This window comes from Melanotaenia boesemani, chromosome 6 (assembly GCF_017639745.1).
Source record: "Melanotaenia boesemani isolate fMelBoe1 chromosome 6, fMelBoe1.pri, whole genome shotgun sequence".
NCBI classification, from domain to species: domain Eukaryota; kingdom Metazoa; phylum Chordata; class Actinopteri; order Atheriniformes; family Melanotaeniidae; genus Melanotaenia; species Melanotaenia boesemani.
The window spans coordinates 10,374,553-10,389,863 of NC_055687.1; the positions used below are offsets into that span (position 1 = coordinate 10,374,553).

The 15,311-nt window shown below is 37.0% G+C and overlaps 1 protein-coding gene across 2 annotated transcripts in view; it reads left to right on the forward strand.

The window, feature by feature from the left end:
• Nucleotides 1–15,311, forward strand: part of bbs9 (Bardet-Biedl syndrome 9) — a 170,332-nt gene that overhangs the window by 4,358 nt on the left and 150,663 nt on the right. For both annotated transcript variants that reach the window (XM_041987334.1, XM_041987335.1), the window contains exons 6-9: nt 5,636–5,810; nt 9,318–9,402; nt 9,667–9,850; nt 14,341–14,470. In XM_041987334.1, the coding sequence (XP_041843268.1) occupies nt 5,636–5,810; nt 9,318–9,402; nt 9,667–9,850; nt 14,341–14,470 (574 nt within the window). The remainder of the gene's footprint in view (nt 1–5,635; nt 5,811–9,317; nt 9,403–9,666; nt 9,851–14,340; nt 14,471–15,311) is intronic.

Genomic DNA, 15,311 nt, shown 5'->3' on the forward strand with positions numbered 1-15,311 from the left:
TAAGGAACAAATGATTAGATGTTAGGGGTGATCCAGATCACCGACTGGATCCAGGACAGGATTTTTTATTATTGGGAGATAGTGATAATTTTGCCATTATTGGTTCTAACTCAATAGATAATTCCCAGAATAATTAGCAAAAAAAAAAAGACAAGATGACATAATGTTAGATGTTAAATACACTAACAGCTAACCCAGATTGCCCACATTAGAGAGAATAAATTCAAGACTAATACAGCCATTTGCTTCATATTGGTGTCTAAGGATATGTTTGCAGGGTCAAGGTTTCAAAATAAGATGTGGCATCTATCCTGATGATGGAAACAGATAGATATATATTAGCTTGAAGGATTCTTACGAGTGTTGGCATAGGACTGGTAACTGGGTGGGCTGTTGGCCTTCTGGGATTTTTTTCTTAGGCGAGTCCCCATGGCTTAGTGGAGGTCTACGCTCTCTGAGTGCTTCTAGTTTACTGCATCTTTTCTTCTTATTATTTTTTTTCTCCAAATTTTAGTTAGCTGACAAACATCCATTTACACCAAAGAGCACATAATGCTTACCAAAACAAAACTATTTTTCTTTTTTACAAGTCATTTGTGTGGTTATCAGTTTTTCTACATATAGCTTTATGAGGGCCAATTTGAATTTAAAATTATGTGAGGGAGGAAACTTCTGCTTTGTCAACATATTTTGTATTGTTTGTAGCTTAACAACATTTTAAAAGTTAAGCTTAGAAATGGGTTTAGGCTCAGAGTCCAGGCTAAGCATTTAGTTTTAACGGGCTAATGGCCTTGGAATGTATTATACCAATGAGTGCCCCCACTAATACGTAGAAGGAGAATAGGTATGTTTACATTAGTGAATATCTGCTCATGTCTCTTAGCAAAAGTAGCAATTAGCAGCACTGGATAAATGCATCCACTATAAAGTCCTATAAGGGGAGCAAAGGAGGGAAATAGAGAGGGGTCATGTAGCGCTCTCTCTTTAGTCATCTGGGCTCTTGGAAAAACCAAGTAGGGGAAAGCCCTTGAGTAGCCAGCATCCAAGAAAAACATACATACACACACACAGATGTGCATAGAGACACATGGGGAACCCCCTTTAAAGTAGAGAAAATGGCCTTTCCAAATAAAGACTGTATTGTCAAGGTGTGTGTATAAAGAGAGCACTTGCCAGACTGTGGCCTGGCATGATGAACCTGTCATTCACTCCATGTTTAGAGAGTGTGTGTGTGGATGTGTGTGTGTGTGTGTGTGTGTGTGTATGTATGTATGTGTGTGTTTTTTATTGATAGAAAGAACAGTCTGGACTCATTAAAAGCAGTACTTCAGCCTGTACTAATGCACGTGCATAGTACATACCACAAACCAGTGAATATGATTTTAATTTCCAAGTATTTTTTGGGTAGCACCACACCGTGGAGCACGAGATCTTGAACAAGCTCTCACACAAAGTCATGCTCTTATAAAAATCTACATGCATATCCAGGTTGTCTGCCCAGATTTCCAGTCCTCTACCCAGAGTTAATTGCCCTTGCTTAAATTCTTAGCGTAACCTTTAAACCAAATATTAAATCCCAGGAGGCATTTTTAAAAAACAGAACATAACTAATTAAATGCCATTCAAAGGTTTAAAACTGGGAAAACGCAATAATATCCATACAAATACACAAATATTATTCCCTTTGATAATGGCTTGATACATATAAACACATTTAGACAAATGATCTAGAATGAGCCACAATCCTCACAATACCGTTCTTTCCTTTCGTGCTAATCACCATTTCTCCAATAGATGGCAGATTAGGCTCAGACATGGACCATATCACACCTTTTGTATGCCTTGAATGAATGAGATTTTGTATCTTATTGAGGGGGAATTCCCTTTTCCAACCTGTCATTAGGGAGTTCATAGTTCATCTACAGAGTACTGCGTCTCGGAGTGTTAAACTGGACAAAGTTTAAACACTTTGCGGATATTCAGTTTCTTCAAATGAAATGTAAATATTTTTTATTAATCCCCAAAAGAAAATTATGATGTTATACTTTTTTTATTTTGATATTTGATATTAAAAAATGTTAAAAAAGAAAATGCACCATGCATTTTCAATTAGATTGAGATCAAAACTGTTTGGCATCATCAGAGCTCCTTTCAATTGAAAGAATGAGAAATGTCTCCCAACCTGTGCATTAACTTCAAAGCTAAATACTTCTTTCTCCCATGGTCCTTTACCTGACATCAACCCCTTATCATCAAAGCAAGCCAAATTTATTTGTATAGCACATTTCATGTACAAGACAGTTCATGGAGTTTCATCAGTGACTGTGGAAATGTCTTTGTTTTCTTCAGGCAATTAATGTTTAATTGGACCTGCATCAAACAATATTTCCAGCATCATCTCCTTGTCCACTGCAGATTGGTGATTCAGTAGTGAATATCATTTCCATTACCTCTCTTTAGTCCACTGTAAATTAATTTCTTCTGCCTGCTTTTCTGCTTCTGGCTTTTCACTTTCCTCTCCAAATTGTGACCAGGTTAATGAATTACTTTTCCTTCAGACTCAATGGTAAACTGTATCGTATATATGGAAAACAACATGGTATGTCATGGTATCAGTATGTCTTTTGTAAACATGATAGTGACCGGACAACACTGTGTCTAAATCACTAGGCTGCTGAAAGTGTAATTTTCTTTTATTTACCAAAGTTTTTATGCAAAAGAGAATTTAAAAAGGCATAATTTACCATCATGATTTTCCATTTATTAGATTTATTACAATGGAGACTGAGAGAAAACCAGACAAGAGAGCAAAGGAATGCATACAAATCAGGATTCCCAGCTGTAATCAAACCAAAGATGTTGTGATGACATGTGGTTACTGGTGTGAAACCACTTGGCCTCCAGGTTAGCCCTGTGTTTAATTAACATGCCTTAAAAGAGATTTTTTCTATTTGTCGGCTGCTTGTGTTTCATCATATGCCTTATTTTCCCTGTTCTCTATAATTTTGATCTTGCCTGTTTACTGTTGCAGCGGTTCAGTTTCAAAACCCAAATTACAGTAATAAAAAATGACTGGCTGAGTCCAAACAGCAGATATGTGTGTTGTGTTCGTTAAGGCCAGAGGAGCTGTCTGATTTGAGGAAGTAGCTCACTGTTTGAGCTTTCACTACTGTTTCACATAGTTTCCTAGAGAATGAAATGAGCTCATGGTTGATTTGGCAAGAACACAAATACACACATGCACAGTGATTAGCACACACAGACCTGAAGGTGTTTTCATTGTTTGTTTGTATTGAAAAGAGGGAAATGATCACAGCTCGAAGACCAGATCAGAGTGTTTGAAGTTGTGTAACAACACATCCAAAATCTCAGTTTTAACAAAATTCTCTGTCTTCACAGAGAGAGTGTGTGTGATTGTTTTTATAAGTCATTTCTGCTCCTACACGTGAGTGTGTGTGTGTGTGTGTGTGGTGGTCTATAATGACAGCAATTTAGCAGTGCTGTAGGCGCAGTAATAGCAGCTCTGTACTAATACTGCTCTAATAGCTGAGCTGCCTCTGGGTTTGGGTCACATTCAGGCCACACACACTCACACCCAGAGTATGGACTGGTCTTTGTGAGCTTAGACCAGACACATGTACATACACACAGTCACAAAGAAACACGTGCACAAAAAGGCCCACGCTCTGGTCGGCAAGCCTGCAGGGTCACACACATTCACATGTATCAACAGTCTTTTTCGCACACACTCTCACGTTCTGCCCACTGCGCTGTGTAGCCAGCCTCTGTGCTTTGTTAGCTGCTCTGTGTGCTTGTTCGACATGTCTTCCTAATGACACTAATACAGGCCTGTTTCCTCCACTGTGTCTGAGCTGTGCTGTTCTCATACTGGGCTCTTTGACATGTCATACCTGGGTGTGTGAAGTAACATTTCTGCACTGGCTGTTTTATCAAAAACTGACTCATTTTCAGTGTGCACCACTTTGCTTTTTTGGTGATGATGCGGAGCTTTGTCAAGCAGAGTGCATGTGTGCTTGTTTTTATTGTTGCACTGCTTTTCAGAGTGGAAAATGACCACCAAACACCAGGTAATTTGGTCAAATGCCTGTCTTAGTAGAGCATCAAGTAGAACATCTTCAGGTGTTGCAATATGTGCTTTATGAGGATTTTCCTTTAAAAAAGTTGAAAGAAAACAATACACACACATACACACACGTACCTTAATCCAAACCCACCTATATAAACACCCTCCTAACATTTGCTGTTAGTTTATTATCAAACACTATGTTTAACACTCTTGTATTCATGAGGTGTGTCTGCCATATGCAAGACCTTGTCCTTGCATGTGTCAACAGCCACCCTGAATAACTGCTCATCACTCCAACACACACACACAAACACACGTTTACACACAAGTGTGTTAGAGTGTACAGCTTTTCAGTCTAAATCCCTGGTGAAGGATGTTAAGTGTGTGTGTGTGTGTATGTTACGCTGTAGGTGGCTGTCTTCCTGACCTCTGGTTGATGGCAGTGTGAGTTTTAATAGCGCATTGAGGCCTAATTATAGTTCTCTGGTCACAAAGCTCCACCGCTTTATGGCCATGTGTGTAGCGGTGTGTTTTGCATTTCAGGGCTTAGTATTTCCTAAATGAGACCTTTCTTAATAAACACACACTCATGTGCACATTCATACTCAGATTTATGCATGCGTGTGAGTGTGTAGAGGTGTTAATGGAGATATCATATTCAGCAGGAAGGAGAGACACACCTCACGGACCAACACAACATCATGGCTGAAATAAAACAGAAGCCATGAAAGCCATCTGGGGTTGTTGGCGTTTGGGTTAGAATGATTTTTTTGTCAGTTGGAAATGAGAGCTGCCATAAAGCAGAATCTGTATTTTTGAAAATATATTTTATTTACTTAACTGTTTATTTATTTCACCCACTATGTATATTGACTCTTGTTTTTCTTGCATACAGAAAAAGATAAAAGTGAATAAATAAATACAGAGATTTTGGTAAAGCGGGATTGAAAATCCTTAAGTATCTGTTAGCTGGGCTGACTGACCTGAGATCAGTATATAAATAGTTCAGCACAATCTGGATATTTGTTGGGATTCCAGTTTCACTAACTAAAAATTATCATGATCACTAAAACTTATGATCTCTTTATTACATACACGTGTTTTCCAACTCTGTGCTGCTTTTGCTGTTTGGTGACAGATCACAGACATTAATCTAAAATCACATATTTCTTAAAATTAGAATGAAAACAACAACAAGAAATCTAAATGTGTGTCGCCTAGTAGAGGCTGAATGACATACAACAGTAACAGTGTATGGCATTTATTCAACTTCTGTATATTCCTTCTGAGGAATATAAAAAAGCTTTAGTCCCTTTTGGTCCCTCTGTAACTGTATGTGGTTCTCTTTCCATCTTATTTCTGGAGAAGCATTTACTCAAAGAAATCAATTTTTTTATTTATTTTTTTTTTAATAGTTTTGTTTGTGCAAGACCACTTTGAAGACTTTGTAAATAGTGCAGTGTGTCAGTGGTGCCCAAAACATTTTGTCTTGAAAAAAATGATAATAATGTTAACTATGTCCATTGCTGCCCCCACCCCCTTCACCAGGTCACCATTCCCTGTGCATCCAGTCCATGGACGGGATGTTGATGTTTTTCGAGCAGGACAGCTACTCCTTTGGCCGGTTCCTCCCTGGTTTTCTGCTGCCTGGCCCGCTGGCCTACAACCCCAGAACTGACAGCTTCCTCACTGTGTCCTCTGCTCGCCAGCTGGAGAGCTACAAGTAGGTTTATTTACAAGGTTTTTTTAATCTGTCTAAATAGGATTCATTTTATAAAACAAATATTGATATAATCTATATCTATATATCTATATATATATATATATATATATATATATATATATATATATATATATAAAATAAGAAAAAGAAAAATGTTGAATGTACCCACCTTCGTTTTTTGAGGACTCTCAAATAATGTGTTGTACTACTTTTTAGATGTTTTTTAAGGAAATTTTAAAACTCTTTAAACAACTTAAAGAGAAGTTAGTTTTTACAATTATTACTAAACATTTCTGGGTATATAAAACTCAGGTTTTTACGGATGGTAATGTGATTCACTAAAGGCTATATGCAAACATTACTTGTGTTTTTATGATCAAATTTAGTTGGTTTGTTTTTACATTTGTTGTTTTTTTTTTCCTCTCATTTACGATGTTGTTTGGTAGCTGCAGCAAAACCTGGAAAGCTGAATTGCTCCTGTTGTGTGTTATTATTATTTTACTGGCTATCAACAATTTATAGGCTCGTCTCCAGCCCTATCCAGACCTGGATTACTGTTGCTGACAATGAATGAGCAGTTAAACAGCAGATAAATTTACTGTACAGATGTTCAGGGAGCAAATAATCAAAATAAAGTGTCCGGCTTTTTGATGAGCAATGTGATTGAGATCAAATAGTTGAAGATAAACAGTTCTAAATTAACAAACATATATATGACAGCATTGGATTTATGTTGCATGACAGCCTTTGGGTTCTAAGCATGTTCATTCTCAGAGCTTTCAGACTAGTATGTTTAATATTTATCACCACTCTCTTAAAGAATTGGTCCACCCAGATGACAATGTCAGTACGTCACAGCTATAAATCTGATATCACATGTCTCAAACTGTTGTTTCCTGTTCAGCTTATTTAACTTGTGGGACCCTTTTCTGCACTGATGAATGACAATTTAATTTGATTTGGTGTCAGCTTTCAGGTTTTAGAGGGTGTTTATTCATAACGCAGAGAAATCATATACACACAGTGTTGTCTTTTTATAATGTGTGTGTATGGATGTTTATGTGGGGAAATGTGTGTATGCATATGCTTGTACAATGCATATGCAGAGTAATTTGGTTTGTTTGAGTTACCAGAGAGAATTCCTTTCATATAAATGAGATAACTATTGCTCAACCTCAGTGTCCTAAACTCTGTTGCCTACACATCCTCACAAACACAAACGCACACACATTTGTCTGCATATACATCAATGTCAAAATGTGTTTATCTTCTTCTCTTCTTCCACCTCTTATATATGTGGAACATGTAGGTGATTTATTATGTTTCTTCTATATTTTAATTTTGCTCTTGTACACAGAGTTTTGAGAGCCTATGTGGGTGTGTTTTTTAACACTTTGACATCAAACCGAATGCAGTCACACATGCATACACAGTTTTGATTTATTAATGCTAACTCATGTACTGTCATTATAGTAGAAGAAGTACATTAAAGGTGAAATTGCAAAATGAAAATATAGTGAAAGAATACAGTTATTTTATACTATGGTGTTTAAGTATAATTATACTTAAATGTAATTAATTCACTTGTGCGGTAGTCTGGTTGTTGATCCACACTCTTTCTTTAAAAGGTTAAAACCTCTGACACATTTAATATATTTTTCAGTCATTTTTTTTTCTAGGAAATGGTCACACATGATGAAAAGGTTTCTCTACTGGCAGTCATCCATAAAGCTCATTAGTGTGCTCAGCGGTTCTTATAGAGGCTCAGTGGGCACTGCTACTGTATGGATGAGTTAAAAACTATAAATCAAATCTTGTATTACAAAAGTCAAAGTTTTAAAGCAATTCATTTACTATTTTATATACTGTGTTATGAGGAATTAGCGTCCTGTTCTGGCCACATATGGTTGTCAGCTTACCAAAAAGCAGTTTTTAGTACATCACCAGGCAGCTTACAGTTTGTAAGCTGTATCCCTGTTCATATATATATATATATATATATATATATGTATATATATATATATATAATATACACCACTAATCCTCATCAGGTACTGGATATGTGGTGTAGTGTTCACGCTCAAAGAATGATAAAACTAAAATGCTCCAACAAAACAAGCATGTACTTGTACTGTATATTAACAAGGGTATGTTTACCGGTTATTGATTGCATGCTTCAGCTCCATGTACTTTTGTCTTATATTTGATCAAAACAAATGTGCATAGTCTTGATTTCTGAAGAAAGCCTGATGGCTCTGAAGCTGATCTAATTGAATAGAATACAGTCAGTTTTTAAGGGTTAAGTAGTGCACAGTATAAACCATGAGCACCATGTTTATACTAACTTGTAGCTTGCTAACATCTAAAAAGCATACATTGTAACGTTTGATGAGGTTAATGAAGATGCACTTTGTTTTGCAAGTCATTAGTCTGCAACTGAAGTAGTTGTTTTAGCAACAACGTAGTGGGTGATATGTCAAAAGAAATGTCCAACCATCATAAAATGATTCAAGTTTGGCATCTATGAAACCTAAATATGAATGTGTCCAAAAGTTAGTAGTAAATAATAATAATACAATTATATTTTTTCTACTGTATATGTATTTATTTATTTAATAACATGATATATTATCCAAATAACATGTTGGGCAATTATTTAAGTTCTTGTTCCAGTTGCTGATGGCTGCTGCCAGAAATGACCTCCTGTACTGTCTATAAATATGCATCACACTAAGTGAGAAAACTGAGTGGATAATTCATCTTTTATTTAAAGTTTGGTTTGTGGTTTTATGCTGGGCCGAGTCAGGTTTGGAGATTTCTGTTCATCCAGGTGTTTGTGAAGAAAGATAGATTCCCGCCAAACTGCTTCGTCTGCCAGCCTTTTACTGGAAAATGGCTAATGTGACATAGGCCAAAATCAACTGACCACTTCCTTCTTTGCCAGCTGCCAACAGATTTAGAAGGAAAAGCAGGTGTTGACTGAAGTGACAGAAACTGGAGCCACTCTTCCAGTTTGGGGGTTACTGCCCCGAGTGCTCCGATGACCACTGTTGCCTTCACTTTCCGGGCCTTCTCAAGCTCTTCTTTCAGGCCTTGGTATCTATCTTGGTGTATATAATATATGTATATATATATTACTCTGGCAGGCAATCTGAAGGCGTGTAAGGGTTATGGAGGAAAAGCACTGTACTGCATCGTATGGCCATCAAACTGACCAAAATGGATATAATTGACCAGATGGATATTATTTTTTATTCTTAAGATGAGATAAATTCTGTCTCCATTGATGGTTCATTTATGTGTGGATTTGATAGTTGTGCATGTCTGGAAAAGTTTAGTATGTGTTGACAAGAGCACCTCAGCAAACAGCTTTCAACAAATGCTGTGGTAAACAGTGGTAAAAAAAAAAAAAAATAAGACACCGTGCTCTGATGTTACTTTAACAGGCATACAAAAGTGGTCCACACACACTTTGTGTAAGGCGCTGTTTGTTTCTCTGATTCTCAGGTATGAGACGCTGGCTGTGGCTACAGATGCAGAGAGTCGACAGGATTCTGACTTGCCCCTTAAAACTGGGGGCAAGAGGCTGACGGTGAGCCCTAAACACACATTAAAATGCACATAAATCTTTAGGGTTGGTCTCTCCTTATCAAATACAAAAATAGAATCATTCAAATTTATAATATGCTTTTTATACTGTTTTGGAATTTTACTTTTTACAAGAACAATAAATGTCTTTATCCAGTCAAAAGTTTTTGTCTTTGTGATCATGGGAATTTGTTAGAAGGGAGGATCTGAGAGACTTAAGAACATTTTGTTGAGTGCTTTAACTTTGTCTTTGTGTGTTCTCTTCCAGCCTGACTGGACATTTGTCCTGGGAGAGCATGCCCTGGACCTGGTGGTGCCCTCCTTCTCCCACTCCTCTTCCTCCATCCTCATGCTGGGTGAGAGAAACTTCTTCTGTTTCCGAGACAATGGACAGATCCGCTTCATGAAGAAGCTGGAATTCAACCCAAGCTGTTTTCTGCCCTACGCCTCAGGTGACAACTTCTATAAAGAGATATTTCACTCTCACTCTTTGTACACTTCCTGCTCAGCAAAATGTTTACAACTGCAGTTCTTACCCATTTAACGGCTTAATACTTATCTGCTGAAAAGCAAATTTAGATCTATTAGGAAATGGCTTTCATTACAAATGTAACCATGAGTTGGTCCAGATCAATAACTGAAACACACCGATTTAACACAGATAAATGAAAAGGGACAGAAAACATGGTTACTGACTTTTATAGAGGATGTTAAATGTTGACCATGTGCATCAAGCTACCAAATTTGAGAATTTGAGGATTATTTCCTTCATGGTGAGTTGAATTTGATCAATGTGGCAGAACAACACATTTCAGTATTGTCATCATTACTGAGAGCCAGAGTAACAACATCAAGGCTTACTCAACATTTAGGCGGCAACACCTTGTAGCCCACAGCATTTGGTCACTAATCAAAATACACCAGAAATAAAATGAAAATTTAAAAAATGGACTAACAAATTTGTTTCTCATAAAAACGTCATCATACAATCTTATTAAGAGGTTTCATATTAAACCATTAAGAAACGTTTAAAACCAGATATCTAAAGTAGTGAAGTACTGGGTTAAGTTGCATTCATCAGTACACCGACCACAAACAACCATTTAAAACAACATAATAAAATGCTTTAAGATAAATCATTTTATGTAGTGACACATTACCACCGCACTGGCTTTTCAAGAAGCTGTTTTTGGCAGAACATGATGGAATAAATGAAGTAGCTCTGCCACATGAATTAAAACAAACACAAAAACCAAGAAGGCCTCTTAACACTGTAGTTCATAAACATGCAGCACAAGATGTATGGATTGCAAAACATGCGTATATAAACGTGTGGTATGGAAAATAACATTGTTACACTCAAATGAAAATGTAAAATATGAAAGCATTGTCAAGATTGATGCTTTTGTAGGTTTTCGAAGAAACAGGATTAAACCACCATTTTTGGGAGGTTAAAACGTGTCTTTAACAAAGTGCTTGTTTCTGGTAAATCGCTGTCATGCACTTTAAACATGTTTTAACATTTTATGTTGATTTGTCAACTTTGCCAGCAAACAGTTAATGATGTACACACTATGCACTTATTTCAACTTTCTTGGTAGAAAATGGGTGGAAATCAAATATATTCCCAAAATTTTGCTCTTATGTTTTTGTAAAGGCTGAGTAAAGTATTTTACTCTTTAGCTTGACATGCAACACTATCTACACCAGTGGTGGAGTATTTTCAGATGGCTAATAATCCTTTGCTCTTTTGTTACTACAAGTGACCCCTCTTGATATCAAATAATCCTTTCGTAAAGCTGTGGAGTAAAATGTGGCAGTGCTCTTAGGTCTAAACTACAGCAATCATAAAACAAAGTAATAAATAGTGAGCCCAGACAAAACTGAATCTGTTTGCTATAATGTTTATGAAATTTCTCAGTTCTAGGTTGTTAAAACATTGTTGACTTAAAAGCAACTCTTTGGGATAAATTTGCGTTACAGTATTTGGAGTGAAAAGTTTGCAGCTCATTCAAATCTGGCATATATAACCAGATAACGTCCCCTGGTGTTTATGTATACCTGACACATGACGGTAAAATGACACCACTGCAAACTCATAATGGTTTCCAATGATGAGCATCTCTCTTGTCTTCACCTCAGATGGAGAAAAATAAGTACAACATACTGCATGTTATTTGTCATTAAAAGAGTTATACATTCAAGGCCATAATCATTGGCGGCTGCTTCCAAAACGTCACATAAATAAATAAAAACTTTTAATTTATTTGCATAAAATCTGTCTAGATGGTTTCACACTAGAATGTTTTTTGCTTTCTTTTTATCTTAATAATTGTGCTGGTTACACACACTCGCAGTTTCTGTGCACCTAATTGCCTAGCGACATTTTTCTTGCAAATTTTATATTTTTTAAAAATGTCACAAATGCTGTATGGAAGAAGGAAGCTGACTCATCTTTCCTGTCTTGGTTGTTGACTTTAATCTAATTCTTATCACCATGAACAACATAAATTATCTACATCAAGCTGGACCTCCAGAATGGTGCTGAAATAAAGTAGAATCCAAGGTCTTTCTGTAGCACATGGAGCAATAAACAATGTTTTTATGAGTGTGCTTTGCAGCAACAAAAGTGTTTTGGTCTGGTTCAGTTTACACAACAGCACACCCATTTGTTTATAGAATAATCCTTTTGATTTAAAATAAAAATGAGTGTCTGAAAGAGAAAAATGAAAACAATGTAAGTTAATGAGAAAAAACATCCATAAGGAAGGATTTGTAGAGATGTAAGAATAACCCTCAGCTTTGTTTTTCCCAGCATTTTTATGTCACTTAAATTGCTTTGGGAAGTTGTCAATAAATCTAAAATATGATGTGCCAATGCAATAAAAAAAAAAAAAAAAAGCTTGTTTTTGGACTTGAGCTCCGATAGAATCAAAACTGAACAAAATTCTCCCAAGTGGCTCACAGATGACTCCCAAGAACAAACTGCAGCTGCAGTTCTAATTCACAACAATAATGTGATGCCACACTTGTGTTTATTGTTAACAGGCTGATATTTAGCGACAGTGGGACTGTTTGAGTTGCCACCCAACGATCAGTGTCAGCTCTTTTATCAGGCAAGGCTGTTTGATGGATTTCTCAAACTTAAGAGTGTCGTGCTGAGGAGTGTAGACAACACTGATACGTTGCAGGTTTCTTAATACTTTCTCCCTGGCCTTCAGCCACACAGCTGCCTCAGCTGGATGAGTGCCCCCACCCGCACAGTTCCCTTCCCTTTTCTCTGTCTGTCTATTCTGTTATTTGTATCTTTCTTGGCTTGATTTTCTTTTGAAAAGTCTGTACTGAAAATTCAACACCTCCATGTAGCCTTAATAAAATGACAGTTTTGATTTCTACCTTTAGAAACATGATTAAACTGGTGACACATTCATTCAGATTAGGGCATAATTAACGGATTAAATTTATTAATATAAAAACTATGAGTCATACACAAGAGCCTTCATAACTGAACTGTATTGAGAAGATTTTGAAGCGATGTGTTTGACAGTCCTTACCACTACTATCAAAATCTGTTTTTGTAGGAATAGGTAAAGTTGGAAAGAATAATATGCAGCGATGTAAATATCTCAAGAGCCAGTAATGAGTGAATAGTAAGCTTTTACTCTTCATCGTAACAAAATCAAATAAAAAACTTCACTCTCCCTGGCTGCAGCTGAACATTTGCGATTATATGGTATGTGCATGTGAGCCACTTTTCCCCTCAAGGATTGTAAACGATAGGAGAGGTGTAAGGCAGGGATGAGGAAACGAAGGAATGCAGAGCTGAAACAGGCAGTCGGTTAAAAAAAAGATAGAGAAAAGATAAAAAATCATGCTGTAAGGTGAGAAAAGAAACAAAACATGGGAAATAGAAAAGGTTGGGGAGAAGAGGACAGGACTTGCAAAGATAGTGGATGGTGAAGGATGAGGAAGAACAGAAAGGGGAGGAGGGTAGAATGGAGGGAAGATGCTCAGCTTGAAAATGAGAGAAGAACATAGATTGAACCTTTTTATAGTTTAGTTATAATTATAAGGCTGATGCTGAGATATAAGGTGTGTATGTGCTTTGATGTGGCACCAGCACACACTCTGTCATTTTGACCCCTGCACTGTACCACCCTGCTGACCACTGTTACTATATTATAACTTGTGTATTCAATCGTGTGTGAGCGAGGCGTGTTTGTTTCGCGTGTGGCCTCAGATCTCTCTAGGTGGTAACTGCAACATCGGTGAGTCGACTGGACATTTTTGTGTGTGTTTGAGAGAGAAACATAAGTAGTATTTATATTTTATGTTTCTAGCCTTGGGTCACAAGAGAAAGTGTAGATGTAACTTCAGTTATATCCACAGTACACCTTTAAGAGCACAGCTTGTTTTAAAAATGAAAGATCTATGGACAAATTCTTTATACAAACCAGATGTCAAATGTAAAGAAATGATTTTTCTTTACAGGAGAGTGCAAGTTGCACTCATTTTAAAGGGCAGTGCCACACACCACAGGAATTCCTTATTTCTGTGCGTAGTTGTTTGATTTGTGAATATGCACCACTGTTTTCTATAACTAAAAACGAGAGACAAAAACCTCACATTTGGGCTGCTATTAAATCGAGACTGGCTTTCTAGCCACAACACACAAACCTGTATAAATACAGCAAAGTCATATTGCTGGAAAAATAACATAAAATATGAATTTTCTTGAGTCAGAACTTGCGGTACTTTCCCAATCTGGTCTAAAATGCCTCTTTTTTTTCCTCTGTAATATGAGCCAAGTCTTTATGCTAAGTGAAGAATGCAAGCTTTTTTGTATGGGTTTGCTCAGTTTAAGTCACTATACATGAAAACACTGGAGCATTTCAGCTCAGCTTTCCTTTCTAATCTGCCTTTTTTTTCTTGTCTTGTTTAGTGACAGACGGCACCACAAACCTGATGCTAGGTAACCACACCAACATGTTGTTGGTTTACCAGGATGTGACTCTGAAATGGGCAGCCCAGCTCTCCTTTGTGCCTGTGGCTGTTCGAGTTGCCAACTTCCCGTGAGTACAACTTCCTGCAAAACAAGGGCCAAAAAATTATGTTTGTGCGCAAAAAAGTAAATAAAATGAAAAAAGTTCATCCATGAAAATGTGATCATATTGTCACCTAGTAAAATGTGATGCCACATACACACTAAATACAGCAGATATGTTGATTTGTTTTTCAGCTTGTGAAATCCAGTGTGAGACACTTGACAGGAAATTATATTGCAATGTCTTTCTGCTGGCCAATCAGAATGCAGCAAGGAGGGGCCAGCTAAAACCAATCCCCCCCCCCAAACAACTACAATCAAACTGCAATTTGATACAATTACAACGCAAAACACAAACAGTTGAGAAACGATGTGGTCTGAGATCCTGTGTGCGTGTTTGTGTGATTTAGATGTAGCAGATAGGGGATGTCTGGGTAGCTGCTTTAGTTTGAGGCTGTGGTGTTTTTAAGCATTTGATAGTCATCAGGGTTTGTAGTGTGTCATTGGGACACTGCAGAGTGTAGGAGAGGAAAACACATATACACCAGTCCACACAAAACAAACACACAATCACTCCAGGAGTTTGCTTTGGATATCTGTAATTTACAGCAGTGATCCAGAATTTTGATCTTTTGTCTTTTCTTTTTTGGAAGTGGTATTAAATTTTATTGTTTAATTCTGCAAACCTTGGATTACGTTAGTGGGCCCATCTAAATGGTACAAACATTCTGGGGAAAAATAAGAGTTGAATGTTAAAACATGAGCTAAGAAAAGCTACATAGTCAGAAAAGAAGTCTCTAATTACAGAGAAAATCGTGGTATCAGAATGTGTCATGCATGGAATAAAGTGTTAATGATCACCCAGTAGC